Source organism: Echiichthys vipera, assembly GCF_963691815.1.
Source record: "Echiichthys vipera genome assembly, chromosome: 1".
NCBI lineage: Eukaryota > Metazoa > Chordata > Actinopteri > Perciformes > Trachinidae > Echiichthys > Echiichthys vipera.
Genome location: NC_139826.1, coordinates 3,357,349 through 3,373,004, shown reverse-complemented (window position 1 = coordinate 3,373,004; position 15,656 = coordinate 3,357,349). Strand labels below are relative to the sequence as shown.

Sequence of the window (15,656 nt, the reverse complement as noted above, 5' to 3'; positions counted from 1 at the left end):
GTGTGTGTGTGTGTGTGTGTGTGTGTGTGTGTGTGTGTGTGTGCGTGTGTGTGTGTGCGTGTGTATGTGTATGTGTGTGTGTGTGTGTGTGTGTGTGTGTGTGTGTGTGTGTGTGTGTATGTGTGTGTGTGTGTGTGTGTGTGTGTGTATGCGTGTGGGACTGTCAACCAATATCATAAATTTGAATTGTTAAAATAACAACAACAGACATTCAAATGTGAAAATGAATATTCAGTTGTAAAAAAAAAACCGGCAGCAGCACTACCATGACTGTCTGCCTCGTGTAAATGGTAAATGGACTTCTGACTACTCAAGGCACTTTCACACTACTTGTCACATTCACAGACATTCATTTTATGGGCATCTACATCCCATCTAATCTAATCTAACCATTCACACACCCATGCGTAGCACAGGGAGCAATTCTGGGTTCAGTGTCTTGAACCGGGGATTGAACTACCAATCTTTCGAATGGAAGACGACCCGCTCTACCTCTGAGCTTGTACTCTCAGCGAGCGAGTGAGCATTACTGGAAAAAACAATGAAAAAACTATGCGGGTAAAGAAGAAGACGCTACAAAGATGGCAACTAAAATGTTGGGATTTTTTGAGATTCTGAGACTTCTGTTGGAACTGGCCAACGATACAAGATGGCGGTGTAATTAGTGTCATGCCCTTCCTCCTTTACACTCTAGAGAGAGTGGGGGAGAGAGAAAGGTCTACAGAGATTATTTTATTCATTTATCTTTGTAATGTGTAGGTACATCTTATAAAAGACATGTTTATGTTAAAACTAAATAAAAACATAAACCTATACAAGTAGATATGCTTTCTGTTGTATTGGTTTGCCTTCTTATGGACATAATGCGCAAAATTAGACATTCAATAGTTGGTGTAGGTGTGTATTTGGCACAAGGATATTTCTGGTAAGGCCTGTGGCTAGGCTAGAAGTGATGATGATGAAGTTATTAGAGATTAGAGATTGGGGGAAGAGGCAATGGAATGCATTATGTCAATGAAGGTCCTCATCTCTGTGTTTGTGTGTGTGTGTGTAATGTAATATACAAGTAGATCCGTAGATCCGACCAGGTAATCTGATTAGTTGACTAGACATTTAGAATGTGATCAAATCAGCATGACTAACTTCCAGAGATGCATCAAAAACCAGTATTGATACACAAGTGATTGTGTTATATTGTTTTGATCGTTACGTTTTTTTTGCGTAGTTGTATGTCAAGTCTATGACAATGTGACCTAAAAGAATGGCTTAAGCTGAATTCGGGAATTTTTTATGAAAATACATTTTTTTCACATTTGCTGAAACTGTCATATATCCTGACAGCACAGTTAAACAGATGATCTGTGAAACAGTCATGTGTCTCTTCCAAGCCCCCACCACAGACTTCCTGGTTTATCCAATCAGGAAGTGCCAAGACTTCAGTTCTCTGAGTGTCCACTCAACTTCAACCAGGAAACAAAGAGCCACAAAAACCACCATGAAGGGATGGTCACAGCAGAGGAGGGGTTATGTTTATTTGAAAAAAATACCAAAGTTTTTACAGAAACTGAGGTTTTTACCTCCGTCCAAAGAGAAGAGACAAGTTAGGGGGGTGTTGTAATCCTTGGAGCCAATGGTCGTCACTTGCCTGGGTTCAGTGTCAACACAAATCTCTATGGAGGCAGGCACATCAGTGATTTGTAGCACTACCAGCCAGAAAGTTGCCGCGGGCGGACTGGAAGTGTGAGAAATCATGTCTGACAGTTCTTTACACAGCTACAGGGCCCCTTCCCTGGATAATAGAAAATGTTGGAGCAGTATGCCATGCACCAGCAGTGGAAACATCAGGACTTTGGAGGCCTGCCCCCCAAAGAGCTCTACAGCATCTCCTGCTACATGGCAGAGATCCAACATGGACTCAATAGACATTCTTTTAATGGATGTATGCAATTTAGTTTCCACAAAGAGCCACAAATGCAGTGGCGTGCACAGACTATTTGAAGGGCACGGGCGAAAAGGAAAAAAAAAAGGGCACACCTTTTATTTTGAGAGCACATTGCCCCACAATATGAATACAATTCAATTACCTCTTTTATTCTGTTACACAATTATGTATCATTTCAGTAACACATATGAGAGGGTGAGCTTTACTGTCAGTATTAGCGCAAAACTCAATTCTCTTGTGTAATATTGTTTTAATATAGAATAGTCATATGGGACATTTTTCTGCATTAAGTACATTTTCTAGATTATACTCAAATACTTTTATGAAAGTAACATTTTCAATGCAGGCCTGATTTTAACCAAGGACTTCTACGGGTTGGTATTAGAATTTCCTCCCCCCGTCAACAAATACTGTCCATTTGATTGACATTGTGTTGTCTTTGTACTCCAGCACATTGAATTTGAAATAAAACGTGATGATTCCGGGGCTGTCCACACAAACGTGGGTATTTTTGAAAGCATGTGTTACTCTAAACGGTTTGGCCTTATGACATTATGGGGTGTTAAATATTCACACTGGGGGAGCTGTGTCTCATCCAAAGCCAAAACAATGAAAGTGATATTACCACCCTAATTCTTTTGGACTGTATGTGATGGCGCGGTAAGTGGTTCATAATGACTTGCAGATTCCTTGGTTAGTACTTGAGATATCTGACAATCAATGAAGGAGTTATGACCAAGGAGTCATGTCCCACTGCAGACTTTAACACTATGGTAGTGGAGGCACACCACCTCACCTATGAAATGAGCTGACTCAGTCCTCGACAGGTCAAGATTTTTATTCTGTTAGATATCTGGAATGTGTGTGTGATGCAGCGCAGAGCCCCTCGGCTTGTGTTGTGGAATATTTCACTATTATCGCTCGATTTGCCTCTGATCAGGGGCTTTTGTCTGGGAGCTCCAAAAACAGTGAAGTGGAAAATTAGTAGTGTGAACCAGGCATTACCTCGAACATCACACACCTTCTTTGATTCTGTGCTTCCATCGCAATTTTATGATGATAAAAATGTTGATATCACCAACATTTTTGTTGAGTTTCAGGAGTTTTACGTCACACCCGCCTTATCTGAAAGTCAGTGTTTAAATGTGAGAAGACAAATGATCACTCATCACCCCACTTATGAGTAGGTCTGTGTTTGCATGTTCTAATGCTTCACGGAATTTACATTGTACATGACAAGACAACACCTCGTATATTAAGTATCTTTGTACATTTTGGGCTCTTCATCTGGCAGATGTGTGGGGATCCTCCATGGGACTGAAGACGATAAAGAGAGCATGCAGTTTATGAATGTGTCTTACCTGCAGTCTTGCCGTGGGTTGGCCACATATCCTGGGTAGGCTCCTGCAGTGATGTCACGGCACATTTTTCCATCTCTGTCTGAAGGTAGCAGGGTCCCGGCTCGTACCATCAGACCCAAACAGTGGTCAAACGTGTTCCTCTCTTCTGGACCGTCCTCTGTGAAGAAGCAGTGGCCTAGCGTGTCATAGCCCACCACATCCTTTACCTAGGAGGTAATAAACACATTAATTTTTTACGGATCACAGGCTGACGGTACATCACATAGTACTAACTGGAGAAATCTCTGCACCCTTAAATTAAATGCACCATTATTTAACACAAGTGTGTATTAAAGCTCAGTATAGGTGATGATGGAGATCAGCTCTCCTGTCTACAGCTCCTTTCACACTGCAGGCCTTAATGCACAATTCCGATTTAATGCTCAAATCTAATGTTTTGTTTTTCTTTAAATATGGCCTGTCTACGTTGTGTGAACAGCTCACGCTACTGAAGTCCATAAAATAATTTAGCCATAAAGTCCTACTTTAAGTCCGACTTCTGTGGTGACTTCCCAGAGGTCCTGGCAGGATATGACTGACAGTTTATGGGACCAATAGAGAGCAGCAGAGCCACACCACACAGAAGCCCCGCCCCTCAGACTGAGAGGCACAATGAATTAATTTCAAACCAAAAGAAAGTTAATACAGCCATGCTGAAGCTGTGCTTTTGGATACAATCCAATTTCTTGGCATTTCATATTGTAGTTCTTATCATATTTTGGGTTGCAGGTTCTATGGGCGGATGATTTGCAATCCCACAGTTCTTTGCATTTTTATTAGCAGACAAATTAAACCCATAGATGTGAAGCTGAGTGGTGCTTTGTTACTGGACTTCCTGCCAGTCATGGATTATCCAAAACAATGATGTTTTTAAGCCAAATTTATTTAAATTTTTATTTTCCAAAAGCTGCTTAGCTCTGTAATCACAGACTGGGTTTGCACTGTAAATACTGTAGGATTTTGATTGGTTTACATTCATTTCATGTATATTTGCAGACATTCTATACAGTAATGCTGTGCTTTGTGTCCTATATTTTGTTTCATGTTGTATGTTGTTAGTTGTGCGTGTGTGTGTGTGTGTGTGTGCGTGTGTGTGTGTGTGTATATGTGTGTGTGTGTGTGTGTGTGTGTGTGTGTGTGTGTGTGTGTGTGTGTGTGTGTGTGTGTGTGTGTGTGTGTGTGTGTGTGTGTGTGTGTGTCTGTGCGTGTGTGTGTGTGTCTTTTAAATGTGACCTACCAAGGGACAACAGCTTAATATGAGTTCTGAGCTAACTCTGCACTAGACAGAGACAGGCCAGCTGTTTCCTCCTGCTTCCTTTCCCCGTGCTAAGCTACTGCAGCCTGTAGATTGCTATTTACTGTGCAGACATGGTATCAGGCTTCTCATCAAACCCTTAGCAAGACAGCGAATTAGTGCATTTCCTAAAATGTCAAACCTTTTCTTTAATCAAGTCCATAACAACATTGGTTCCTTGTTGCTCTGAGGTGCTTCCACAACCTTGTCAGATGAACTCACTTACCCCTTCATCACTTCCATGTATGCTCCAAATGTATAACAATATTAATTATATATAAGTGTGTATTCTTGCTTTTTTCATACTTTTGAACCGTCAATATTTAGGTTGGTTTGGTCAGCAATGGTACTACTACTAGCCTATAGGCTACTACAAATTTGAGTGTATCCTGCATTGGGAAATACCTCTGGAAATATATTTGTAGGGCACAGATATGAGTTTGCATACATGGGATGTATGTGTTCTGCAGCTTGTTGACCTCGAACGATTTCAGGCTCTCAGATATTGCCCTCCTTCACTCGCTGCTCCCACATCTCCAGTTTTCTTGTGAATGATGTGATTCTATCTGCCAGCTGTAGAAGGTGTGTGCTGCTGCCCTGGATCTGGAGATTTAGTTCATTGAGTTTCTGAAACATGTCACTGAGGTTTGGAAATTTAATGAGGAAATTGTTGGCAAACTTGTGGGCAAGTTCATTACCCTCTCACTCGTAGAAGACCCGGGTTATCCTAACGCCACTGCCCACATCACACCAGGGGAAACACGCTGTATCAGCACTTGCAGCCTGCCTTGTTTCCCAGCCATTGCCTGAGCCCTGTCTGTGCAGATCACCATACAGTCCTTCCACTTCAGCCTTTCTCTTTCAAGTGTCAATGATTTTGAACAATTTGTCTGCAGTGACCCTTGTAGATACGCTTTTGCAGAAACGCAAATCTTCCCTCATTGGCATCAATGAATCTGACCTACATTATCAGTAAACAGGCTTTGTTACTATCAGTAGCTTCATCCATCTGCAGAGCAAAGCGGTTGTCTCGCATTTTGTCATTAAGCTGCTCCTCTATGTATTTTGACACATCGTGAATGTGCCTCATGATAGTATTGTCTGACAGTGGAATATCCTTTAGTCTGTTGGCTGTTGCTTCATCACTCATAGTTGAAACCATATCAATAAGAGGAGGTAGTATTAATTCCTCAGCTAATAGTGTGTGGCTTTTTACACTGAGCAAGTCTGTAGGCAACTTTGTAGGAGTCAAGTTGAGCATTTGCAGGCACAGAAGCTTCTTTAGTAAAGTGATTTGTTTTTCTTCTGAAGTAATCAACAAGCTTCTCTTTGTGTTCGGGATGTTAGGTCTCCAAGTGGGCATCTTCACTTGTTTGGCCTCATACCATCAGAAGCTAATATTTTGAGAAAGACAACACAGTGGACTCTCTTCATTACCCACTGTAGTACTGATGAAGCTGCAGGGCGAGATATGCCCTGTCACATTTTCTTCTCTTTTGTCTCGTAGTTGTGACGTTTGGTGTGGATTCCTCTGCTGCCTTAGGTTTTCCTCATAGTCCTTTCAAAATATTGTCATGCTTTGCTAGCAGTGCAGCAGAACACCACACATCATTTATTTACATTAAGCCCTCCAGTTTGGGAACCACTGAGCTACCTACAGTATTTTAACCATTTTTCCATTATTTTTTTGCAATTTTAACCATTTATTCAGAACATTTAGCTAACTATTTCAACCATGTACCCAGTCTGTTTAGCTAACTAACCTTTTAGACTCTTAGCTAACTATTTAACTGTTACTTTTTTGCTAATCATTTGAACATTTAAGTCATTACTCTGAGCTATTTATTTCTACAATTGATTCATTACTTTTTGCTTCTTGATTAAACATCTGTGCTTGCTTGACAGTTTTCACACACATAACTGCAACATGTGTTCAGGTATTACAGTTGACTTAATGTAAATGTGCATATTCTTTTCATCAAATATAGGCCTACATATTTTTAATTAGTTGAGCTAATCTGCCGCTTGGCAATGCAGAATTACCCCTAGTTGAGATTAAAGTACATAAATCAGTGCGTTTACATGCAGTTTAAAAACATGATTATAATCAGGTTAAGGGCATGCTCCGGTTTCTCAAACACGATATAAACACCATACCCGGGTAAAATCAGAGTTCTCCCTGGGTAACAGACCTAGGGAACTCCTTCAGCAACAGGAGTTCTCTGGCATGTAATTTTGTGTTTCTTGTCTGTGCATGTGCCAGGGTTAAGTCCCCCTCCCCACTCCGCTGCAGTAGCTTTTGACCCGGAAATAGAATAAACCAGGAAGCAACAGTGCCGAAAACAACGTGAAAACAACAACACAAGCATTACCTTTAAACCAAGGGAGGACTTTGCCATTGCGACTAACATCACTACCAAGAAGACCTATTTCTGTCGCAACTCTGTCCATAAATTCCTGAATTGCCCCCCGGGGACAAATAAAGTTTTTTGAATTTAATTGAATTGAATAAGTCGGCCATTTTCCCCCTGCTAGTGATTTTGACAAAGGTGAACTGGAAAAAAAGCCGTATTCAGAGCAGCTGTGAGAGCCATCTACTGCACTGGAGGAAGAGTTACTCCGTCATTTTCCCATTCAACCCCCTTTCATGTATATGAGGGGAACTTCAATAATCCCATTATTCCCTTACCCGGGGAAAGACCATTTTGTGTTACTGATGTGTATTTAAACGCACTGAAGTAGAGACAGAATTAAAAAAAACAAACTAAAAACATATTCTTAACTGACCAGCAGTCCGTTGGAGCTGTGGATGGTTACGCAGCGGGAGAAGGAGTGGTGGATGGAGAGATCGCTGATAGCAGTTGGTGGATCATAGCCTCCTCTCTCGTCCACGTCTCCATTCATATGGAAATGGACCGGATAGTGTCCCATTGTCTGCTGGCCCATGTGGTGCAGCTCCACCCCAGATATATGAACTGCCCTGAAGCCCCGCTCCACCTAATAAGGACAGCAGATACATTTTAGTCACTCCTGCAGGGGGATCAGGTTGTTGCATCAGTCAAAGAACAGCTATAACTGTAATCATTGGACACAGCAAGAAAAGCAGATAGGCTTATTGACTTGTAATGATGTAAAGACTATTTCATTGTTTGTGAATGAAACATATCAAATTAAAAGAAGGGAAGGGGGGATAAAGTTTAAAGGAGGGATGCTGAAAAGGAAGGAGTTGCGTAAATAAGAAGCAAAAGAGTAAGGGTGAACAGGGAAAAGAAAGGAGAAGGGTCAGGAGAACAAAGGAGGAAGGGAGCATGAGAAAGATTGAGGGAGGAAGACTGAGAAGGAACAGAAGAACAGAAGAACTGAAGAAACAGTGATGAGGAGGAAGTATGGTTTACAGTGGGGAGGAGGATGCTGGAGGGATGGAGGGAGGGAACATGAAAAGACAGAAAGGAGGATGGGATGGAGGGAGATTATAGATGGAGATGAATAAAATGGGGAAGAAAGGAAACAAGAAAATAATGAAGTACAATATAGTAGAGAAGAGAGCATGATGGAAAAAAGACACTGAGGCATTTGTGTAAAACAACACACGTGATTTTCATTGTAACTTCAGTTGAAAATTTACAGCCTTTGAGAAGATGCTACCACCTCCTGCTTTTATGAAACAATGTGTAAAAAATCTGAGCAAAACCAAAGGCTGCTCCTCTGAGCTCGTGACCAGCTGATATTAGTGGAGATACGAGGTAACGGCACATCTGTCAAGGGAGGAGTATGCTCTGAGGCGTTCATTTTGAAGGGCTTCTCTGAAATCTCACTGAGGCTTTCCTGTCTGTGAGTGTGTGTTGCTCGTACACACATGAGAAATATGTGACATGAGCCTGTGATGGAAATTTATAATAGGATAGCATAGCTTGCCCTGGGGAGAGAAACATAAAGGCAGCAGGAATACAATCACAGCCTCTCCCTCTCCTGTGTTCTTCTGTCCTTTCCTGTCTCTCAGCTCTCTACTGTCTGTTTTTCTCCTGTTGACAGGTCGTCAGGCTCACACAGCTTGGCTTTGGTTGAGCATTTTAGGGCCTGTCCACACGGAGACGCATTTCCCCATAACACAACTTTATAATTTTGCAGCCATAGTCAGTGTTATCAGAGCCTGAAAACGGTATCTTTTGAAATCGGGTCCCAGAGTGGGAACATTTGAAAACGCCCCCCATGGCGTTGTCGTCTGGATGGTGAAACCTCATGCTTTGTTAAAGGATGGCATCATCGCCCCACCTCAGACCTCTAACCCCGTGGCTTCACATAACAACAACAGTGCTGCTGCATGAGAGGAGAGAGAAGGACCCATAGACTGTTTACTGAACTGAACTCTGAGCCACATGCATAGGAATGAACAACAGTGCTGCTGCGTGGAGAGAGCAGTACGGAGAAGAAGCTCATAGCAGCACCCTCTGCTCGTTGAGGACACTAACTACAGAGTGATTGGTGCATCAGAGTCCAAAACACCACAAAAGTCTACACTAAAACCAGAAACAGTGGACACATTTCTCTCTAGGATGGAGGAGGATTTGGTCTCCAGATTTTGAGAGAAACTCTCCGGTGTTTGTATTCTCCACAGCGTCTCCCCGTCTCTTCTTGTCTGTTGTTGGTGTATTTCTGCGGCAGTTACAGCGCCACATCCAGGCCTGGCATGTGTACTATCGCATTTTTAGCCGGTTTCACTGGTTTCCTGTGGACGCAGATATTTCTTGAATCAAGGTCGTGTGGACAGAAAACTTTTTAAGAACGACGGAGAAATAAAAGGTTGCTTTTGATCGTGTGGACGCACCCCTAACCTGCTCTAATTTGATCTTTTAATCCTACATGAAAGCATAACATTGGCCAAATGTGGAAATATGTGTTTGTGTGAAAGGCCACATTTTTGATTTTGGACATCCAGCAGGTTTCCAACAGGGGTGTAGTGCTGCCTGAGCGCACTTCTCTACTCCAAGTTATAAAATGAACAGTTGCAGTTTGAATAATCTGGGTGACATTCATACAGTTTTTAGTGTATGTCATTCAAGAAAGATGATGAAAACAAATAGTTTGTTATCATTTAAGGTGGCTCGACTGATTGACGATGTCAACTCATGCTCCCAGTAACATGAAAGAAAACCCTCTATCTTAAAATATACTGTAGGCCTAGTTGTCAAAAAACGGTAAAAGACTGAATGATACTGTAGAAAGACTGCATCATAGCGGCACTAGTCGCTACTGGAAGATATTTTATTGAGTTTCCTTTTAGAGAAATGCTCTGAATTAATTCAAGCTCCCTCAGGTAAACAGTTAACTATGTAGTGTGTGTCTATAAAGTTTTTATTGTGAAAGGTAAGGAACCAAAAAGGGAAGCTATCTACGCTGCTTTTGTTGAGGTTGAAGTGAAGAAATAGTTTTCCATCTATAATCCTCATGAGTAAAGAAGCAGCCTGATTGGTTGATATCTTTATTTATTTTGCAAAAGCTTTAAAAAAAAAACTCACCTTGATCCGAAAAATATTACACTTTTTCACAGTGTAATATTGGTGTTCTGTGTGAAAGTACTCATGAGAAAAACAAATGAAAAAATATATAGTGATGTATGAATTAATCGCAGGAAAAAACGTCCCCCGGTGTGTGAAAGCCTTCATAGCTTTATGCCTTTTAAATACCAATTGGCCTTTGATCTGGGGCTTCTGTCGGGGAGTTCTAAAAACTGTTGACGAGTGGAAAATCAGGGCTTCAGCTGTGTAGTATGAACTAGGCTTTAGATAATCTTGTACCTGTACAATTACATATCACCCTCTTCTTGGACATGGTGTTTCTTCCAACAAAGCACTGCTCAGGTCCAGTCCCCCAGCAGAGCTATAGAACCCTACGCGGTATCCAGGGCCCCACCAAGCCCCCACCACAGCGACTTCCTGGTTGATCCAATCGGGATGTGTCAAAAACTGCAGTTGTCCTAGTGACGACTAGGGGCAGGTTTCATAACAGAGCAGTTTCTCATTGACCCCCAAGTTAAACAGGCCGTTTTCACAGCATCATTAAACCGGTTTAAGACCTGGGACAAAAATCATTCTAGTCTGTATGTTTAGGTCATATCTCCGTGACAACACTGAGGGGGGTGAATCTTTTTATACCAGGCTAGTTTTTATTTTATTAGAGGTTCAAGATGGTTTGTTCTTCGATCAACTGTACAAACAGATGGTTTAGGAACACAGCGTGTTAGCTCTGTTATCTGTGGCACATGTACACTAGATGCTAATCTGGAGCAGAGGGAGGATTCGGGCTGTGAGGGTCGGTGTTTTAGAGTCTATGAGCATGGTACTGTGTTGAATATCAGTTTAAATCATAGCTCATAAATGCTGCCTGCACTTCACCCGCGAAGCCGGTATAATCTCAGCTAGACACACAGGAAAAAAAAAAAAAAGTTCCCGTTACCTAAAAAATCTCAACATTGACTTCCACTCCCGTTTATCTAGTAACGCGTTCTGTTGGTGCTAACGTTGCTAATTCGATAAATGTCAGCCAGACGGACGTACCCCCCCCCCCAACCTCACATACATGCCCTTTTTTGGTAAGAGGAAATGAGGAGGAGTCAAAGTCTGACAAGATGAGTACAATTGGATCAAGTTGAGGGAACAGACCCCGACAGAGGAATTGGAGGGGGCCAGATACTCCGAAAAAGTCCCTCTCCAGAAGTTTGCTTCCAAACCAGGTGCTATTCATAGAGGTGAGTGTCACTACCCGACCTGTACAGGAAAATCAATTTGTTTTGAACCTATCCCCTAGTCTCACACTGTCAAACCTATCTCCACAAAGCACTGTCAGCACGGGTGTATGGTCTGGCTACAGCGGCTTATCATTCTGGGATTGGGGAAGAAAAACTCCGGCTTGTTTGTATCAACTTGGGCAATGCTAAGCCTGAAAGTGGAGATAGCAGAGGTGGAGAAGAATGCCTTTATCCTAGTCCTGTACATCCGGAGAGCCATCCTACCTGTCCCCTGACTTTATCCATTCAAGGTCAATGTCTAACCCAAGCCATCGTGTACATCACCAGAGAGGGGGCAGGTCCCTACTGCCAGTCTGTCATGGCAGGGGTAAGCACGCCTAGATCTCCACTTTTGCCTGCTGATAATGCACCAAATCTACACCTCTCCATCCAGCCTGACCTGGCTCCAGGAGGGGGCCCTCCATTTTCCCTGTTGAGGAGCAAGTCACCGTTCAGTGCTTGTCCTCAGGCAGCATATGATGACCACTGGTGAAATCTGGTTGATATGTATATCACCTGGTGGTCTGCTCTGTAAATGACAAGGTCAGGACAACAGTGTACCTTCAAATGTCCGCCGAAAGTGTCGAAGTCGAAGAATTTGCAGGCCTCGTTGCCATAACAGCTGGGCTCCATCTCACCATGGATCAGGATGTTACGGCTCAGCAGGCCCACCTCTGCCCTCATGTCCACCCCGTCCACTTCCTCACCCATGTGGAAGAATTGGGCCTTACCTGCACACGAACACACACACACACACACACACACACACACACACACACACACACACACACACACACACACACATACACACACACACACACACACACACACACACACACACACACACACACACACACACACACACACACACACACACACACACACACACACACACACACAAACATTCAACTTTACAACAAATACAGTGCAGAGCTGTGGAAAACTGCTGTGTGGATGTGCACTCATCTGACAGTGCTGTCTGAAGCCTCACTGTTTCTACCAAACAGTCCATTTAACAGAGCTGAGCGAGTTGTAAACAGATGTCCATTCTCACAGACTGAGGTAAGCACATTTTCTTGTTTGTTTGTTTACTGTGTGTGTGTGTGTGTGTGCGTGTGTGTGTGTGTGTGTGTGTGTGTGTGTGTGTGTGTGTGTGTGTGTTTGTGTGTGTGTGTGTGTGTGTGTGTGTGTGTGTGTGTGTGTGTGTGTGTGTGTGTGTGTGTGTGTGTGTGTGAGTGTGTGTGTGCGTGTGCTTGTGCGTGTGTGTGTGCTTTTGTGTGTGTGTGTGTGGCTGAACAGATGTTCAGATAATTGCGATGGAGGACATAATGGTGAGACTTAGTCATAGTGTGTAGCACTGTTTTTTCTCTTTTCAAAGGGGAATAGGCAGGCAGCACTTATAATTATGGTGAACAGAAAGAAGGCACTTATACACACACTGACACATAAACCATGCTGGAACTCCACGACTCTGACTTTCTGACGCACTGTTTGTTTTCGAGGTTTTAGAATATCTTCAGTGCAGGGATAAAAACAAGGGGCTGGACGAGGTAGTTTGTTTGAATCATACTGAGACATTTATGCTACGTTTCCTCTGTACGGTACGGCTTAGCTCAACTCCACTCAGCTTTAGTACCAGTACTTTTCTCTTTTCTTTATCCACTGCTGATAGCACCACCTCAGCATAGGCAAGATCCTCAGCTGATCACCATAGCTGCCGATTTTTGAAAATCAGGGACTAGCGAAGGAAAAAGAAACGATTTCTGTTCCACGTGCCCCACACTCCTACATCCTGAAAAAGGCAAATGTGCTGATGAGGAGAAAAACAAAGTGATGCCAGGGAACACAAAATTAAATCAAAGAAATGTAATTTGGAAGAATTGTTGCACATTGTTAGCTATTTCCAAAAAGTAGTTTACAGAGACGTTTACTGAAAGTATAGTTGGTGACTGTCTCTTTAGACTCTTCACAGTGGACATTTTGACTCATCACAGCAGGGGGAGCACACTTACTTACTTACACTCACTAATTAGGAACACCCAAATGTTGTTTTTATTGTTCTTGTTGTTGTTGTTTTAAATGAAAAGTGGAAATATCTTGACTTAACTGACAAAACAAAACATAAAGGGTCTTCTCACACTTACTATTTGTACCATGCCCAAGCACGATTCACGGCCAAAGTCGAGTTTGTTTGTGTGAGTACATCTGCTCTGTGCCAACGGATTCGGATTCGAAGAAAATATTCAAAAACAGTCGGACAAAAAAAAACTGAACTGCTACACTGACTGTAAGCCTGCCCTTATCACCAAACATCAGTATTCACTGATGCTCTTGTGTCTGAATGGGAGTACATCCCTTCAGCCAGGTTCAACACGGTGAAAAGCCAGAAGAGTTATAACAGCAGATCCAGGGCCTGTACACACAGAGACACGTTTTCCTGTAACCGCACAACTTGAGTCTGGTTTTAGCCGACCATCCACGGCAGCCGGTGTTATCGGAGCCTGAAAACGGTATTTTTTGTAACTGGGTCCCAGAGTGGGAAGATTTGAAAATGCCCCCCATGGTGTTTTGGTCTGGAAGGAGAAACCTCATACTTTGTTAAAGGATGGCGTCATCGCCCCACATCTGACCTCTAACCCTGCAGCGTCACATAACAACAACAGTGCTGCTGCGTGTGAGGAGAGAGACGGACCCATAGACTGTTTACTGAACTGGACTCTGAGCCACATGCATGGGAATGAATTAGGCCGACTACGGATTTCTCCCTTTTCCCGGATGCTCTGAATAAGGAGCTAAACTGCTCTCTAGTCTCTTTTTCTAAATCAAGTTCTAAGAAGGTGTGAAAAGTCTCTAAAACAAGTGAGAAAGTGGCGCCTTGGAGTGCTTTGGGACAGGGAAGGGGCTCACAGCAGCACCCTCTGCTCGTTGAGGACACTAACTGCAGAGTGATCGGTGCATCAGAGTCCAAAACAGCACAAAAGTCTCCACTAACACCAGAAACAGTGGACACATTTCTCTCTAGGATGGAGGAGGATTTGGGAAGCCTCCGGATTTGGAGAGAAACTCTCCGGTGTTTGTATTCTCCACAGCGTCTCCCCGTCTCTTCTTGTCTGTTGTTGGTGTATTTCTGTGGCAGTTACAGCGCCACATCCAGGCCTGGCATGTAAACTATAGCGTTTTTAGCCGGTTTCACTGGTTTCATGTGGATGCAGATATTTCTTGAGCAGAACCCTAAGACTCACATATGTAGTTAATTTAACTGAGGTTCAGGAACAAGACCATACCCCTCTCCCTTCACTAATTCCATCACTCACGCCTCACAATTAAACAACCTGTGTCTCATTAACGCAACACCTGTGTCTCAATAACTCAACTACCTGTGCAACCATATATATATATTCGTGTCTCACCCACTCTTTCTGGTTCGTCTCAGTTTTCACAGCCTCCACATGCTTTTGACTATGTACTGTATATAGTGACTGCTAGATGTCAGTGGGAATTGTGAGTTTTGAGAGAGCCCCTTGTTTACATAGGTTTGTCATTTATATTCTCAGTTTTATACCTCGTGGTGAAAACTGACCTGAAGAGATGCAGCCTGCTTTTACAACACTAGCTAAATGTCAGAACAGAAATAGAATAGCTAAATCTTTCACAACAGCTCTAGGCCACTGAGCCACTCCACACAATTTATTTTCCACACTCATCATCATTTATGTCATTTACAACTGTCAAAAGTTCAACATGTAAAGCACAAGTTATTGGACTCAGTGTGATAAACAGCCCTGGGCTATCTGTCTCTATGTCTCTCTCAGCCATCTCCCAGCTCTCAGCTGCCAACAACAAAAACAACACACCCTCCCTGTTTGTGCATAACCTCAGGGGCTGGGGAATACAGTTAATTATCACTGCTTGTTAAAAAAAAATGGGGCTGCAAAGTGGCACGCGGGCAGGAATTAATGAAACGGATTAGAGTCGGGGGAGATTGACAGGAGCTCTGAGGAGCAGCCTCAGGCTCACAGACATAGGATTTCCACTCTGGATGGCCAAACATTCAGTGACGTAAGTGAGCTGAGGAAAAACAGAGAGGAAGAGGGGGTTGGCTTTAATGGACTGATCTTCTGATGCAGCTGGGCAGGAGCTCAAGCAAAGATTTGAAGATATATCTTGGACTTCTAAATCCATGGCAGAAGAAATGCAAACTATACTCTTCTGGTGTGTGAATCGATGGACAGAAGC

General features: G+C 42.9%; 1 protein-coding gene across 3 annotated transcripts in view; it reads right to left on the bottom strand.

Moving 5' to 3' along the window:
• cemip (cell migration inducing hyaluronidase 1) overlaps positions 1 to 15,656 on the bottom strand; it is a 255,839-nt gene that overhangs the window by 63,763 nt on the left and 176,420 nt on the right. For all 3 annotated transcript variants that reach the window (XM_083918244.1, XM_083918245.1, XM_083918246.1), the window contains exons 12-14: positions 11,982 to 12,151; positions 7,424 to 7,633; positions 3,304 to 3,509 (exon numbers count right to left, since the gene is read on the bottom strand). In XM_083918244.1, the coding sequence (XP_083774370.1) occupies positions 3,304 to 3,509; positions 7,424 to 7,633; positions 11,982 to 12,151 (586 nt within the window). The remainder of the gene's footprint in view (positions 1 to 3,303; positions 3,510 to 7,423; positions 7,634 to 11,981; positions 12,152 to 15,656) is intronic.